Source organism: Bufo gargarizans, chromosome 1, assembly GCF_014858855.1.
Source record: "Bufo gargarizans isolate SCDJY-AF-19 chromosome 1, ASM1485885v1, whole genome shotgun sequence".
In the NCBI taxonomy this organism is placed as follows: Eukaryota; Metazoa; Chordata; class Amphibia; order Anura; family Bufonidae; genus Bufo; species Bufo gargarizans.
In genome coordinates this window covers 276,057,605-276,075,108 of record NC_058080.1, presented here as the reverse complement: position 1 = coordinate 276,075,108, position 17,504 = coordinate 276,057,605, and the positions used below count along the sequence as shown (strand labels likewise).

General features: G+C 42.5%; 1 protein-coding gene across 3 annotated transcripts; it reads left to right on the top strand.

The window, feature by feature from the left end:
• The first annotated feature begins 4,455 nt into the window (after window positions 1-4,455).
• COQ2 (coenzyme Q2, polyprenyltransferase) lies at window positions 4,456-17,301 on the top strand. 3 transcript variants are annotated; one of them, XM_044277539.1, is made up of 9 exons: window positions 4,456-4,589; window positions 5,960-6,298; window positions 6,891-7,057; window positions 8,525-8,646; window positions 9,399-9,431; window positions 9,920-10,005; window positions 12,492-12,625; window positions 14,481-14,669; window positions 16,202-17,301. In XM_044277539.1, the coding sequence occupies exons 2-9, from the start codon at window positions 5,968-5,970 to the stop codon at window positions 16,358-16,360; spliced, it is 1,221 nt and encodes a 406-aa protein (XP_044133474.1). In that variant the 5' UTR covers window positions 4,456-4,589; window positions 5,960-5,967; the 3' UTR covers window positions 16,361-17,301. The 3 variants fall into 3 exon arrangements, with proteins under 3 accessions (XP_044133474.1, XP_044133482.1, XP_044133476.1); XM_044277541.1 differs by having other exon boundaries at window positions 4,586-4,670; XM_044277547.1 differs by lacking the exon at window positions 9,399-9,431 and having other exon boundaries at window positions 16,202-17,297.
• Window positions 17,302-17,504: the final 203 nt, after the last annotated feature.

The window sequence follows — 17,504 nt, the reverse complement described above, 5'->3', positions numbered from 1 at the left end:
GGTGATCACTAAGGGGTTAAAGAAGAATTGCAGTATAATGTACAATCAATCGACAGTGGGGTTCAAGTGCCCTAGGGTAGTGCGTCTCTAATTTTTCACATCAAGTACCCGCTAGTGGCAAGTTCCAACCAAGTTCTCCTAAGAGATCAGTTATAAATGTTAGCCACATTTGGACCCATGATGGATGGCTATTACTTCTTAAATTACATTCAGCGCCAGCAAACATATAAGTTTACACAGTACTACATACCTATTTAATACAGTGACGTCTACACTGCTCATAAAAATTCTCTTTTCCTCATCTCCACTTGGCCCAGACCACCATGAACACTTCTTCCAGCCAAGTCTCTGAAAAATTAGCCACACAGAAACCTTAGGTTACTCACTTTTTCATAATCCTCCCCTTGTCAATGAAAATTCCCCATCCTGGTGCCCTCCAAGAAAATAAAATACTCAACTCACTTCTGTTCCATTCCCCTGTCTGCAATTCGGTTCAAGACACAGGTCTCATCCAGCCTACTGGCTCTTTTGGTTTCCGTTTGTGAGATCCGTTCAGGGCTCTAGCAAGCGGTCCAAAACGGATCAGTTTTGCCCTTAATGCATTCTGAATGGAAAAAGATCCGCCCAGAATGCATCAGTTTGCCGCCGTTCAGTCACCATTCTGCTTTGGTGTCCGTCTGATGAAACTGAGCCAAACGGATCCGTCCTGAAACACAATGTAAGTCAATGGGGACGGATCCGTTTTCACTGGCACAATCTAACACAATAGAAAACGGATCCGTCCCCCATTGACTTTCAACGGTGTTTAAGACGGATCAGTTTTGGCTATGTTACAGATAATACAAACTGATCTGTTCTGAACGGACGCAGACGGCTGTATTATCTGAACGGATGTGCTTGTGCAGATCCATGACGGATTTGCACCAAACGCGAGTGTGAAAGTAGCTTTACTTGCATCCTGGCACAGTCAGCTGCGATAATGATGACATTATTGTATAGGATGTGCCCTCCTCTGATACGCAGGGAGACATTAACTCCCGTTCCCCGCTGCAGTATTCAACTATATCCTTCGGACAACGATACAGTGGAATATGGAGCAGCCCTAGCAATGACATCTAGGGGGACTCTATGGGGACAAAAATAATAAAAAATAAAGATTATTAAAACATAATGGAAATTTGTCACATTGAACACATTGTCTGAGCTGCATGTCATAGAGCAGGGGGAGCTGAGCAGATTGGTATGTAGTTTTATGGGAAAAGATTCAGTAAAACGTATATTTCATCCATTTAAATTCCTGCTCATTTGGCTTGTAGTCAAGGAGGTGGTCTATCAGTGATTGACAGCTTTTCTCTATGGGTGTACATACTCAGATAGCCGATAAGACCGTCTCCTTGATTCAAGTAGTAAAACATAACCAAGTTTATATAGTTTTTTAGTCAAAGGTAGTCAGACGCACAGGTTTGTGAGACCACCAAAACGGGGTGCCCGCAGTCGAGTAGTAACACCCCACTACTCAAGGAAATATAATAGCAATATATGGAAGACTGGGCACACCTCAAGATATTAAGCCATACATTTATTTGTTAAAACAGTCATACACCAATATCTGTAAAATAAATAATAAATAAATATGATGGTACAATCAATTAAAATCACCTATAGTCCTAAATAGCAGCGAATATACTAGTTCATTAATAAAATTGCACTATTTATTATTCCAAATGTTAGGTAAAAATGCGCAGCAGCGCAGATGAACTTGGGTAGCTCGATCAAAGTAGCAGAAGTAATCGACCACAGTTAATGGAAGTCAACAGCACTAGTTCAGCAACAAATCCGAATGCAAGATAGCTGTAAGTTCGTATCGCTAATGGGCAACTTTGTACCTCCTTTATAGCGCACACAATGAAGCTGTTCAAATACTGAAACAAACTAATATACAGCGGCGTCCCGCTGCATGTAGATCTCAGCGGCGTCCCGCTAATATAACTGTATAATAGGCTTGGGCACACCGACCTCAGTGTCGGAACGGTCTTACCCACTTGGTACGACCCCGAACGTCCTGCAGTGTTCTATGGAGTTTTCCTTTCACCCCACAGGGTTTGGTTTGCCGCGTGGTAGATCAGCGCACGTGAGTCTGCCGGTTTGGCTTCGGACCCGATGTAATGCTGCTTTCCACACGGATCTTCAGCAGACGTTCGGCACCGGTCTTGGTCCTATATGTGGCCACTGAAGAAGGGGATACTCCAACCCCGAAACGCGTCTGTTCAGACCCCCCCATCTTTTTAAACGAGTAGTGCACTACGTATAGTGCGCTCACTAGCCCTTTATATCCCCTTTGTATCAATGGATACATGCTACTGGAAGAGAGGAGAGGCCTTACCAGCAAACAGGCCAAAGGAGGGATGAGATCAGAAGATGAGAGCAGGAGGTGGGTCCAGACCACCGTATGGGTTTAACATCACAGCAGCAACTCAAAGCTGACGTTTTCAACAGTACCATAACATGGTGCCATTAAAAATACAACAAACCCAGTAGAAGGCAGCCCTACAACAACGTAAAGGTAAAAAAGTTTTTGTAAGGCAGAGGTGGAAAAACAAGGAAAGGTGAGAAGCCCTAAAGTACGAAATCCTTAAAGAGGTTGGTCCATCTCACACATTAGTGCATATTGCTAGAATATGCCACCAATGTCTAATAGCTGCGGGTCTCAACTCGACTCACAATTCTAGAATGGAGCCTGCAAAGTGAAGGAGAGCAGACAGCACATGCTTAGCCACCCTCCATTAATTTCTGATTGCCAAAAATAGCTGAGTACTGGCTTAGTTACTTCCATCGGTCCCATAGAAGTGAACAGAGCGGTAGTCACACTTGCATGTTGCACTTCCCATTAATTTCTATTTTCTTTCTTGCGTGGTCTACTCTCCTTCACTTTGCTGACTCCGTTCTAGAGATAGGTACAGGTCCCAGAGGTGGGACCCACATCTATCAGACATTGGTGGCATATCCTAGCGATATACTACAATGTGTGAGATAGACCAACGTCTTTAAAGGGGCACCCTTGGGCTAAACAAGAACACAGGATTTTATTTTGATATTTGGTATTTTTTGTAAATTCCAGACAACCCCCTTTAACCTCATAAGGGGTTGTCCCATCTCAACATTTATGGTATATCGGCAGGATATGCCACAAATATTAGATAGGTGTAAGTCCTACCTCTGGGACCCATTCCTAGCTCCAGAACAGGCCCCCTGAATTGAAGGAGAGCGCACTGTGCACCTGCTGTGTTTTCTTCATTAATACATGACACCATCACGGATGTCAGGTAACTGAAGCGGTATTTTCTACATTTCTTTTAACATTAAACGTTACTGCCTCACAACTGTACCAGTCCAGAGAACCTGACGGTGATCCATGTTTGGTTCAGTGGATCCACGCGGGTCTTGGGAGTTATGTGTGTATTTCACATGCTAAAACGCAGCGATACTATGGATTTGGGAGACCGGCCTTAGGCTACTTTCACACTTGCGGCACAGTAATCCAGCAAGCACTTCCGTTGCCGGAACTGCCTGCCGGATCAGGCAATCTGCATGCAAATAGACAGCATTTGTAGACGGATCCTTCTCATAAATGCATTGCAAGAACGGATCCGTCTGTCATCCGGAAAAACAGATCTGACATTTATTTTATTCACATTTTTTTCGGATCCGGCATTGCAGTATTTTTTATGCCGGATTCGGCACTAATACATTTCAATATAAATTAATGCCGTATCCGGCATTCTGGCAAATGTTCTGGAATTTTGGACGGAGATAAAACCGCAGCATGCTGCGGTATTATCTCAGTCCTGAAAAGTCAAAAAGACTGAACTGAAGACGTCCTGATGCATCCTGAACGGATTGCTCTCCATTCAGAATGCATGGGGATAAAACTGTTCTTTTCCGGTAATGAGCCATTAGGACGGAAAAGAAAAACACTAGTGAGAAAGTATCCTTACTAAAATGCTATATAAGCACAATGTGGCGGTATTATTTTAGTATCTTTGAGGTGGTATCACATGCTAGTTATGTCACTGATGCGTTCCACTGCAGTCTCATGGGAGGGGGTCTCATACAACCCTAAAACACACAGCTCCCACAGGTCACCCTGTTTGTAAAGACAGGTATCACCTCCTGACACAGTGTAGTCATTGTATCCTGCTGCTGGCTGACAGCTCTGGTATGTAGGCCGCTTCGTACCCCGGGTCGGTCACCTGACCTACATTATTACACCCGGTCCCATACTGCTCACACTACACATCCCAGCATGCCATTATCGAGACCGTGACGTCATCACCATGGGACCGGGTCGGCTGTCTCCAGTGTGATTATGTTTGCTACAGACCTAGTACCGTACAAACTATACATCCCAGCGTGCCTCTGTGGAGACCGTGACGTCATCACCATGGGACCGGGGCTGCTGTCTCCAGTGTGATTATATTTGCTACAGACCTAGTACATTACACCCGTAACGTACAAACTACACATCCCAGCGTGCTTCTGTGGAGGCCGTGACGTCATCACCACGGGACCGGGTCGGCTGTCATTCTCGGGTCAGTCCCTGGCACATGTGATTTCTTATTCGTTCTACGCTTTCTTCTATGATGTGTGTGTGTCACCGGTGATGCGCTGCTGTGAGTCTCCAATACAATACTCAGCCTGAGGGACTACTAATCCCAGCGTGGCTTGATAACCAGTGCCTGTCTGGAAAGTTGGGTTCTTGTAGTTTTGTATGGGCAGCAGAGCTTGTCACAGGTGCTGTGAGGTTCTATCCAATAATGTGGCATCTAATTGAGGTTGTACCATGGGTTCTATGGTGATGTGAGCTCGGCCCATTAGACTGACTAGCATTCAGCCATATTACCGTCACTAGAATATGCGACAGTGCACCTTCTAGACCAGGGGTCAGCAACCTCCTGCACACCAGATGCTGTAAAACTACAACTCCCAGCAAGCACAATTGCTCAGCTGTTTTCAGAACTTCTGTAGAAGTGAATGGAGCATGCTAGGAGTTGTAGTTTCCCAAAAACTGGAGGTCTAGAAGTTGCTGACCCCTGTGCTAGACAACTGCATTTCAACCACTGAGCAATAAAACACCAGATGACATTTCTGTGGCAGAACATTTTGCGGTGTAGAGTAGACTAGGCACTAAGAGGAGACAACCTCACTGTGGCCCTGCACTCCCAGAGGTGGGTCCCACCTGTCCCCAACTTGCCATTCCCTATTGTGGCCAAGTCCACCTACTTTGGATGCCTACCTTCATGCATGCCAAACTCCCAGGCAGCCGGTGGCCCTTTGACCGGCTTCCATGGCTGTCTTGGCCAGAATTGTATGCCACCTACAGCAGGGTCGAGTGGGTGGGATATTGTTATTCTGAAATCTTCCCAGACCACCTCTTTTATCCTGCTCCTCGTTACTTACCTAAGCAGTGAACACCTTCACTATTTACTGCCTTACTGCCCCCAGTTTATCATTGTCCCTAATGAGGACAATACCTCACCCCCTCCCAGTTCGACAACCTGGAATGACAGCACCATTTTCTTCAACTTATGACCCTGGAACACAGGGAGCCCTAAACTGTGTTGCTATCTATGTGCTGTGGCCCAACAGCTTGTTGGTTGGAGTCCATTCCCTCATCACTAGTGTTGAGCGAACTTTGGATTCTGCTACCGCGGACCATAACTTATGGTCCTTGGTAGCGGAATACATAACGGATTTCTTAGATAACCCAAACCTTGTAAGCCGAACTTGAAACACAAAGTTCGCTCAACCCCACTCATCACATATTAGAGTGGTAGAGAGGAGGATGTTATGGTGGAGCAGAGGTCGCAACTGGAATGGTGAATACATTGTGATACTGTATGGAGCACAGAGTAAAGAGAACAGACGAACATGATATTAACTTTGCCCTTTGACTTCATAGGATAACTGATGGCCTTGACTCTGAAGATGCTCCGATCATGCCTGCCTGCCAGCGAAGCCGTATACAGAGCATGTACCCATAATATGTCCTCTTCTATGACCCATTTCCATAAAAATGACTACAATGAGAAGACATTTCTGGGATCAAAATGGCACTACACCAACCATGTACCCAGCCTACTTTCCAAATGTGTGTGCCCCATTGTGTGTCAAAGTGCCCATCTAAGAACCTCACCTAGTATGTGGACAAGGCCTAGGTTTTCTGCAGCTGGAGTGGTAGAAGCTATGCCAAAGAATGTTCAGCCTTATCTAAGGCTCATGAGGCTGGATAAACCTATAGGTAAGAAGAACATGTCACCTACCACATCCCCTCCAGTGTATAGTACTAATCGTCTTCTGTCTGTACTGCCAAAAATCACAGTATTGCTTTTTGGGATTTTCTGCAATGAAGCTCATGTGAAAAAAATCAGTCTGATGTGTGACCATCAGGCAAAGGGAGAAAGCCACCCTATGCAGGAGGTAAGTGTGTGCTGGATTATGAGGCACATCCGTCTGTAAGCAGCAGTCTTGGTGCCACTTGTGGAAGGCACTATGAGGGGCACGTACTTTAGAGGGAAGCTGTGACTTATTCCCAGGACTGGATTCATCAAAAAATGACCCAAACATTGTGTGTACAGATATAAGGTTTCCTAGCGGCACCTCCTACACTCACAGGGGGCGGGTGGGTGTTGTCCCTCTTTTCCATTTTTAATACATTCTTCCCCAAAAGGATCTGGAGGACTAAGCTTATTCTCATGGATGTGTAAGATTGTAGGTCTGTTTGAAATCTCATCATCTTGTTCTCATATCTTTTCTTAGACATCTAGTACTCGCTATACACCTTTTATAAGGTCCTTTAATTTTTCTTCTTCTTTTTTGTGTGTGCTTTTTAGGAACGTGGTTGTTATATCTGCCATGCACTTGGAGTATTGCCCTTGCAGCACAGCCAGGAGGCCTTCCAGACTTTTATATGCTTGCTCTATTTGGCACTGGTGCGGTACTAATGCGTGGTGCTGGATGTACTATTAATGATATGTGGGATCAAGACTTTGATAAAAAGGTATTATAGCAAAAAAATATAGTACCGTAATATAGTATATCCACATTGCTTTTAGCCAGATATTTGTGATATCCCATGCCATGGCTAATGGACAGAAGAGTGCAGCATTTTATAGCATTTACTACTACTTAGAATTTACACGGACTGAGAATCAAGCAGATTATTGGGAACAACCGTTCCTGCAAAGGTCGCTCCCGACAATCTTGCCATGTAAATGTGCTGCTGATCACCCCATGAATGAGCGAAATGTTCATTCATCGCGTGATCCTGTCGTTCATGAAGGCCCCTTCGGTCATGGCTTCTGGACAGCAGGTCGTGTGGTAGGGTTGCACCGGGTATCGAACTTTCGATACCAAATCGATACTTTTTGCTATTTTCCGCAGTAGTGCAGCCTAGTATCTTTTAGAGAACATGATGCGCGCCGCCCTTAGAGTGAACCATGTTCTCATAAACCGGCACAGCAGAGAAGGAGAGAGTCCCTCCAACCTTCCCCACTGTGACGTGGCTGCCGCTGGCCATCACTGAGAAGATAATACTGAGGAGGAGGGGCTGTGTCCACTGCACCACCAATGCATATAATTAACCCTTAAATACAAATGTACGCTGCGGGTGCCGGCCGTATCACACAGAGGGCACCCAGCCTCTGATTGGGAACGGCCATTGCTCGGAACCCCATCAAATAACCCCTCAGTTGCCACACCTGTGGGGTTAATTGACGTGGTTTGGCGGATCGCCGTGCTCTGTCATTGAGACCAGGTTCCGGCATTGGTGGCACAGTGGGCACAGCTCACCCTCCTCAGTACTATAATAATGTTGATTATATTCATTGGTGAAGCAGTGGCCAAAAGACCCCCCCTCCCCCTCAGTATTTTCATTGGTGGCGGTGGCAGTGGCAGCTACCGATCGGAGCCCCAGCAGTGAAATGTTAGCAACTGAAGCCATCCATGGCTGTCATAGTAATCTCCCTGCTGCTGTGTGCACAAAGCACAGGGCAGCAGGGACAGTGTAAAGTCCTATTCACCCTAGACAAGGGTTCTAGCCCCCTAAGGGGCCTAATAGTTAATAAAAACGTTTAAAAACAGTGATTCTGTAGATAGTCTACCTCCAGGACGTGGTCACAGCAGGAACAGTGGACGGTTTTAAAAAGGGCTTAGATAAATTCTTAAAGGTAAATGACATTAATGCTTATGGAAATGTGTAGAAATCTGGGTCTCACTCCCCTTTTTCTAAAATTCACCTCCTCTTATCCCTTGGTTGAACTTGATGGACTTAAATCTTTTTTTCAGCTGTATTACCTATGTAACTATGTCATGTGTTGATTCCATTTCAACTCTTGCTAATGGTTTGTGTCTAAATTAGTCTAGATAAATCCAGCGGCAGTAATTGGCACATGAGCAATCATTGCATGTTAGCGAGATCATCACTGTTTAAGTTCTGACCATCGATCCACCATCTTTTTTTGGAAAGGTGACAAGAACAGCTAATCGCCCACTTGCTGCGGGAGACATCACCCAGTTTCAGTCTTTGCTTTTCCTGGGAGGACAGCTTAGTTTGGCACTGGGCGTGCTTCTGTGCCTTAATAATTACAGGTGAGCTTTTCACTTAACCACTTCAAGACTATTTATCCCCCCTTCCTGACCAGGCACATATTCTGTTTTTTGAGTAAATGTGTTTAGGAAAACCATCTTTTTTTCCTGTTCGCTTATGTAAATAATTTTAGTTTAATAGCAAGAAAATTTTATAAAAAGGAAAAATATTGTTTTTCACATTTTTTACTTTTTTGTTAATGGCACAATGTACAACCAAAGTATTTTTTTTAAATGATGTTGCCTTTCCATAACAGTCTTTTTGATATGTGGGATGTATGGGTTATAGTCACCTGGTGGCAGGCGTAGAAGCTGTGGTGGTGGTGGTTTACATCTTTTTTTAATTTTGTCTTTATTTTTGTATTTTACACTTTGTGTCCCCCATAAGGTCATACAAGACCTTTGGAGGGCATTTAATGTTACATTTTTTCATTGCTGATTTCTTCTGTAACTGTGGCTGACATATTAGCCCCAGTTACAGGGTGAAAACAGTCCCCAGAGAGGTTGTATAGGGCTGTATAACCTCCCTGCAGCAGCTCTCACAGACACCCAGTCCCTAGCCATCACATGACCACCGGTACTGGAGCAGGAAGCGGCATTGCCACCTCCAGATCTCTATGCATGCACTCTTTGAGCATTGTATACAGAACGATGGGGGAGGCTTTTGCGACATCTGGATTTATGTGTAGAATAATAATTAATTGTAGCTGTCTGTACTTATTACAGGGTTTGTATTAGTTATTTTTTTCTTACAGATACAGCACCACTTTGTCCATGGGCTGTGTCTGGTATGTGTCAGCCCCATTTAAGTGAATGTAATACCTGGCATATTTCTGATATACAAGAATGGTGCTGTTACTGGGGAAAAGCATACACACCTTTTGTAATCTCTTTAAAGGGCTTAACCAGTAAAAAAAAAAAAACATGCAACAAATGCTCTAAAATAAAAAAAATAAGAAATAAAGCCAATCAGTGGTCATGTACTGGCATTACCACTCAGTGATAGCTGTCATGATTCCAGTTGTACAGAACGCGATTGCTGTGGCCGCTGATTGATCAGGGGGGGGCCACCGTAGTGTTTGTGGTGAATTGGTGAGGGGATGAAAAGATGAGTACTCTCTTGTTATTTTACAGCATTTGTATTTTTATAGACTGACACAATAAGCAGAGTCACACACTAATGAATCATCTAATTTTAAGTGCATGACCTTGTAGTCACTGACGAGCACTACTTGGGGTGCACTTTTTTATATTTACTTTGTAACATTTTCTTTAGTATTGCTTTAGGAGCTGCTTCTTTGACGCTGGTACTCACCTATCCATTAATGAAGAGGATAACTTACTGGCCCCAACTTGTTTTAGGTAACTAGGAAATGCATAGTAGAGATTGAGTTTAATTGTGAATTAAAGAGGTTGCCAAGGATTTTGATATTGATAGCCTATTCTCAGAATAGGACATCGACATCAGGTCAGTGGGAGTCCAACCCTCCACACTTCTGCTGACCAGGTGTTACCTTGTAGCTCCAATGCTGGAATTGCATAGCTTTTTCCATTGTGTAGCCCATGAAGCTGGTTATTGCAGCAATGCCGCATTCACTTAAAAATACTCTGTCAGCATAGTCAATCCTATTAAACCAGGCACACTGCCTGGTAGGGTCATCATGCTGATTAAAATGATACATTTCTTTTGTCTGTATACTAAACAGCTGAAGAGATATCTGTGCTTTTATTCATATGCAAATGAGTAGGTTGGAGCACCAGGGGCTGTGCTAAATCCTTGGAGCCCTGCTTTGTAACACCCCTAGTGCTCTGCACACTCCCCCCTCCCCTTGATTGACAGGGCTAGACATCAGCATGCTGATGTCGACACAACATGCAATATAATGCACTTTTAACATTGTTGCACTCACAAGCATGAACATATCATATACATTGCTTACTGTAGCCTTACCACATTGAGATATGCTTAGAAAGATAATATACATATTACTGCTTTAGTAACTAACACAATATATGATAATAAAGACACCAGTAATCTGTATTAGCTTTCTAAGTATAATTTTTTTTTTTTTCCACTATGTGTCCAAACGAAAAGCAAAATTCAGCTCAGTCTCTCTGCGAGACTGAGTTGGATTTTGCTTTTCGTTTGGACTTCAAGTTGCCCTCATCCAGGTGCTCACAGCAGAGAAGGAGCAGGTGAGAGCAGCTTTTTTTTCTCAATTGTTATGTATTTTCACTATGTGGTAATGAGATAGCTTAGTAGTAAATGGTCAGTCTTGCATGTAGAAATGTTTAAATCGTGGGAGCGACTTTCATATTTTTTATTTATTTTTTGATAATTTTTTCTCCCTTATTTAACTCATAATAAAATTCTATATCCTTATCATATTGAGAATAATGTTTTTTAGAAAGTTAATTTGTATTGCTGGTTTCTTTATAATCATATATTATAACTGTGAATAAACCAGTAATAGGTTTTAGGTTTCTAAGTATTAAACACTATTCTCAATATAGTAAGGCCTTGTATTATTATAAATTATTTATTATAATATATACATTTATTATGGGTTAAATGGGAGAGGAAAAAACATATATAAGTCTTTTCTGGGACTTGAATATAGGATCTCTACATGCAAGGGTGACCACTTATCACGAAGGTATAACATCATCACATAGAGAAAAATGTTTTGTCTATGCTTAGACATATTAACTAGTGTTTTTATAATCATATACAGGTATTGTGCTTATGAATAAAGCAGTAATATATGTATTAGCTTTCTCACTGTGGTAAGGCTACAGTAAGTAGTGTATATGACATGTACATGCTAATAGGAAATCTGTCCTCAATGTTCTTGGTCACTCTCTTTAATTGGCTCAACAGTTTCTCTAAAATTTTGTATTGAACAGCCCCAGCGCATATTGGTGTGTCCTGAATATTTCTCTGCCCCTCTGCTAATTCAGTTGGAAAAAACAGTTAATTAGTGGTAGACGGGTGGAAAAAGCCAGACACTCATGAATATTAGGACATGTTGGTATGTGCTGGAGCAACTTCAAAGGGAGTCTGTCACCCCAATTTTGGAATATTAGCTGTAGTAATACATGCATAGTACTGCAGATAAGTCCAGATCACAATTATTTATTTTTTCCTGCTGCCTCCTGTTCCCCCACTCTGAGCACTCAAAGCTCAACTGAAATACACAGTCTGGACTGCTGTGCTGTTGTAACATAATGGAGAGGACTCGTGTGGATGCATGCTAGTCCTGACAATGTATTTCAGCGCAACGGAGTACTGACAGTGGGGAATAGGGAGCAGTAGGAAAATAAAACATAGTTACCTGGAATCCATATCTGCAGCACTACTCATATATTACTGTAGATAATGGTCCAAAATCAGGGTAACAGATTCCCTTTAGGTGGTTGCAAGGCTGCAGTTACCAGATCTGTCCACTATACAATTGACAAAGCTGTGTAGTTTCGGCATCGACTTCCGGAGCTACAGTGTAACGCTAATTGGCAGAACTAAGTGTGTCGAAAACCCTACTGAACTGATAGACTATTCTACCCCTTATAAATCATCATCCAGATTGATCCCAAATGAATTGGCCTCCAATGCGATGCCAGACACAACCTATGGACAACAGTGGCGCTATTTCTCGATGTCCCAAAAAAAAATAAATCATTATTTTTAATCCCAGATATACCCAATAATAGTAAATTATCTGTCCTCCCTCCTTTGCCCACATTATAAAAAGTGTTTTATGAGCAAACATATATTCAAAATCTGGTATGTTGTGAATTGAAAACCATATTAAATGATTGCATCATTATTTTATATGTTTACTATACAGGACTAACATTTAACTGGGGAGCCTTATTGGGCTGGTCTGCTATTAAAGGATCCTGTGATTGGTCAGTTTGCCTTCCTTTGTATGCCTCTGGAGTTATGTGGACACTAATATATGATACCATCTATGCTCATCAGGTGAGTCTAGCCAATGCATTTATTATATTTGTGGATATATATATTTATTAGTTTTTTTTCCTTCTTGGTCTTGCAATTTAACTGTTCAGGAGTGTATATAATATGTATGTATGTATGTGTTTGTGTATGTATGTGTGTGTGTGTGTGTGTGTGTGTATATGTGTATATATATATATATATATATATATATATATACACACACACACTATATACACTCCTCAACAAAATTGCAAAACCCAGAAGGAAAAGTTGAGAAATCATGGAAACACAGAATCAATAGACTGATTCATTCAGTTTTGCGTATGAGAGCCATGCACAAAGAAACACCCACATACACACTTTAGCATGCTATCAGTGAGGTTAATGGTTGTTAATCTGAGGAATGTTCTACCATGCTGAATTCACTTGGGCACGCAAATCAAGATTCGCTGCTGGCATCTCTCTTGTCAACCGATGACATTCCAGATGTGCTCGATGGGAGGCAAGTCCGGAGATGCTGCAGGCCATGGTAGCACATTTAGGACATGTGGGATGCTCAGAGTAGCATGAGAAACATGCGGCCTGGAGTTGTCATGTTGAAAGACGGCTCCTGGGACACTTTGGGTAAATGGAAACACCACTGGTTCCACGATCAAATCAATGTAACAAGCTGTTAGTGTACCTTAAAGGGAACCTGTCACCTGGATTTTGGGTATAGAGCTGAGGACATGGGTTGCTAGATGGCCGCTAGCACATCCGCAATATCCAGTCCCCATAGCTCTGTGTGCTTTTATTGTGTAAAAAAAACCGATTTGATACATATGCAAATTACCCTGAGATGAGTCCTGTATGTGAGATGAGTCAGGGACAGGACTCATCTCAGGTTAATTTGCATATGTATCAAATCGTTTTTTTTACACAATAAAAGCACACAGAGCTATGGGGCCTGGGTATTGCGGATGTGCTAGCGGCCATCTAGCAGCCCATGTCCTCAACTCTATACACAAAATCCAGGTGACAGGTTCCCTTTAAATGAAGACTAGAGAGTCCAGCTACCGTACATTATGCCAACCTATACCATAATCCCAGAAGTAGGACCAGCGTGATGTTCCCTTGTCAAGGCCTCTTCATTGTGTCGCCCATGAGGTCTCCTGACCAATTTCCAGCTATCATTGCATCCAAGACAAAATTGGAACTCATCTCTGAAGAGGAAAGACCTCCATTCCAGTCCCCATTGCCATCTTGCTGTGCACCATGATAGCTTTTGAGAGAGGTTGCATGAGATCAGTGGAACACCTTTAGCTAGACTTCTGGCTTCTAGCCCAATGCCATGCAAACACCTTCTGATGGGTTGTGTAGACACTGTTTGCCTCCCTAAGCTTGGGATGTTACGTCTAATATCACTTGCAGTACAGAATGGATCACTATGAGCCATTCTTACAATCGGACGATCTGTCCGTGCAGACTTTCTCCTCTGTGGATCTCTTGCTGTCATTCTAGTTAGTCTTTGTTCTCCCAACCACTGGAACGTGCAACATTTAACAGTGCTGACATCTCGGCCTAGGTGTCTGGTGATCTTGTCAGAGTGACAAACCAAGGTTTCTCATCCCACATTTTTGACGTTTAACATGGCAAAAAAAACAACTTTGCTTTGATCTGGCTTATATACCCCAGATTGAAGCTAGGAGCTTGAAAATGATCATCTGCAGAGACACCTGCTAATCTTCAATTTGGATAACCTTACAGCTTGTCTTTCTTGGTATTGCAGTTTCAGTGTGGAAGAGTGTACATAGCTGTAAAATAAACTACCGGGTCTGAAACCATGTGTTTTACTACCTTTATAATGAACCAGTAATTCTATTTTCTGTATATTTAGGACAAAGCCGATGATACGTTGGTTGGAGTGAAGTCAACAGCTCTGCGCTTTAATGAGAAGACAAAGCCTTGGCTTAGCGGCTTCAGTGTAGCCATGCTTGCAGGACTGACGGCTACGGGACTAAGCTGTGACCAGACTGTGCCTTATTATGCTGCTGTTGCACTCATTGGAGGTCACCTTGTCTATCAGGTAGCCATTTTTAGTAAAATACTGTATATGTCTGAATTAGAAGAAGCAAGCAAATATTTATTTATTTATTTTATGCACTTACATAGCCCTACTACATAGCGATAGAGTGGCATAGAAGGATGTTTGAGCACTTTTTTGAAGATCCATCAACTCCTCCATGCACAGGTTGTAATTCAACTGTTCAGTATGGGAAGGTGCCTGCAAACTTCCAGTAGTGGGGCAAAGACCTGTAAGAAGACCTTTCTTAAGTGTAGAGCTGGTCCTGGGATGAGAGTGCAAGAGCAGGAGCACCAGTAATCCCTCCCGAGGTGGCAGAATTAAATAGGGAAAATACTTTATCCCAAAATATGTGGATATTAGGACAGGTCTCAATCAGTTTGAGCACCAAGAACCTTCAAGTGCCACATAATAATGTCACCATTCGCTATCTTGTTAACTTGCCTTTATGTCTTCCCATCTCAGAGGGAATAGGTTTGAGCAGACAGTATCTGATACTAAGATTTTGCTTGACATTGTGTGCTATTGCTCTCTGGTAGCGAAGAAATGACGGCTGTTTTGTGCCAGCTTGATTTTCAATAATGGTCTATTGTGAGCATTGTGCAATATATGAGAAAAATGTACCAGTCATCTGTGTTCAGCTCCACATTTATTGGTGTATCTGGTTCATTGGAATAGAATTAAACGGAAGCTGTAATCAAATCTCCACAGATTCCCTAGTTTCTGACAACAATGTTTTACTCTGAAATGCTCAGCTTGATTGACAGGTCACTTCCTATACACAAATAGAGACCTGTCAATTAGACCTAGCTGGGCAAGGAGAAGTCATCATGGAGCTGCGTCTTTTCCATGTAAACTGTTATTTCTGAAACACTGCAACGTTACAGAGCTGTCTGCAATGAGGGATAAGTCTGGATCAGCTAATTTAATCCTCCTTTAGGCCTTTTGCACATGACCGTATGCCCTCCGAAATATACGGTCCGTGAGCGGGCCTTATGTCCCAGAGCGGCATTGATCGTGCACACGGGAGCTCACAGCATCATAGATCACAATGATGCTGTGCACGTCGGGCCGCCCGCGGGACTATTGTCCTGCACTGATAAGATCATATGAGTGCAGGACAATAGTCCCACGGGTGGCCCGACGTGCACAGCATCATTGTAATCTATGATGCTGTGTACTCCCGTATGCACGATCAATGCCGCTTTGGGACATATGGCCCTCTCACGGAGCGTATATTTCGGAGGGCATACGGTCGTGTGCAAGAGTGAGAAAAAATATTTCTCTTGGTGCATTTTTTCAGGGAAACAAGTGGGTACCAGAAAACACTGGAGCTACTTATCTCCAGCAGAAACAGTAAAAACTTTGATGGAAAAATTCATTTTGTTGGACCTTTCTTTTTCTAACTGGGACCTCTTGTCTCTGGATTTACAATGTCCCACAATACATCTATTGTTTAATTGTTAAAATTATGATCTAATGTCATATTATTCAGTACTTTCAAGTAACTCAGTCCTGTCTACTTCATTATTTAGATCTATACCTTGGATATCAACAATGCAGAAGATTGCTGGAAGAAGTTTACATCAAATCGCACAGTCGGATTTTTACTTTTCCTAGGGATTGTGCTGGGCAATTTGTGGAAATCTCAAGAAACAAACAAAGTCAAGGACATTTCATGCCACAACTCATAAAAAATCCTAAGGGTGTCAGCTTATCTTCAGCCTGCCCATCCAGTTGTGGACAATATCAACGATGTTGAGCCTTTTCTGGTACTAGTATGCTAAAAGTTTTGTGAGGAACTCTCCGATGAACTTGTTAGTAATAGAAAGAAAAATGTCCTTCATAATTCTTGTAAGAAAGGCCTTCAAACCACCTTAATTTCCATGCGGCTGCATACAAGACCAGTGGGTTATCTCTTTGGAGTTACTTAACATCATATTTGCTTACAGTGAATCTTTCATTTTTATCATGTTTGTTTTTTTTTTTATCCAAAGCTGTATACTGAGCATAATTTTTAAAATTTTACTAGTGGTCTGATATTTGTCAAAGCCGCACATTTCTGCATAGACATATTCCTGAAGCCACCACTTGAAGGTGCTAACTCATTTCATTATGCTCAGTGTGTAAACAGTAAAGCTGTAAGCTCTGTAAGGGGTTGTGCCAAGATACAAACGTATCCCCTACCCACAGGGGATAGAGAAGAAGCACTTAATCAGTGGGGGACAATTTTCGACCATTCATGCCATACACTGGTATTTTCAGCTGACTACAGTCAAAGCAAAAAGACTGTAGTCTGTCGGTGGCCATCGATTTTAGTGGCCAAAATCAGGACTCTCGGATGACAATTATTTTGTGTATGGGCAGCTTAAGAGTTAATTACACCATTACTATTTCATGATCAAGTAGATTTATTTCTAAAATGTTAAGAACACTGGCCTACATTTAGTAATGTGCGTGAACCTAAATATTGGCATAAATTGCACCAACATTCTGTCTCAAAGTAAGCCAACTAATAGTTGGTATAAAGTCAGAGAAAAGTGTCTACTGGTAACTCTGCAAAGCATATATCATCCACCCCTGTGATAAATGTGGAGTAGGCCTAGACCGACAGCCTTTCTAAAAGCCCCTTTAGGCCGCTTTCAGACAAGCCAGTGTTATGCTCCAGACTCTCAGCGCAGCTCCCGTCCACATCCAGCTCTGCCGGGGTTGCATAGCGTTATATTGATTTATGATGCTATGTAACCCTTAGAGGTGTAAAATGTACTGGATAATACTGAAATAATGCTGACAGTGTTATACAATACATTTCAGAACTGTAAGGGTTACATAGCATCA

Coding starts and splice junctions, on each gene's coding strand:
- COQ2 (XM_044277539.1), top strand. CDS start 5,968: ATGGCCTTGACTCTGAAGATGCTCCGATCATGCCTGCCTGCCAGCGAA. Junction 6,299..6,890: donor GAGGCTGGATAAACCTATAG/GTAAGAAGAACA, acceptor TGTGCTTTTTAG/GAACGTGGTTGTTATATCTG. Junction 12,626..14,480: donor ATACCATCTATGCTCATCAG/GTGAGTCTAGCC, acceptor CTGTATATTTAG/GACAAAGCCGATGATACGTT.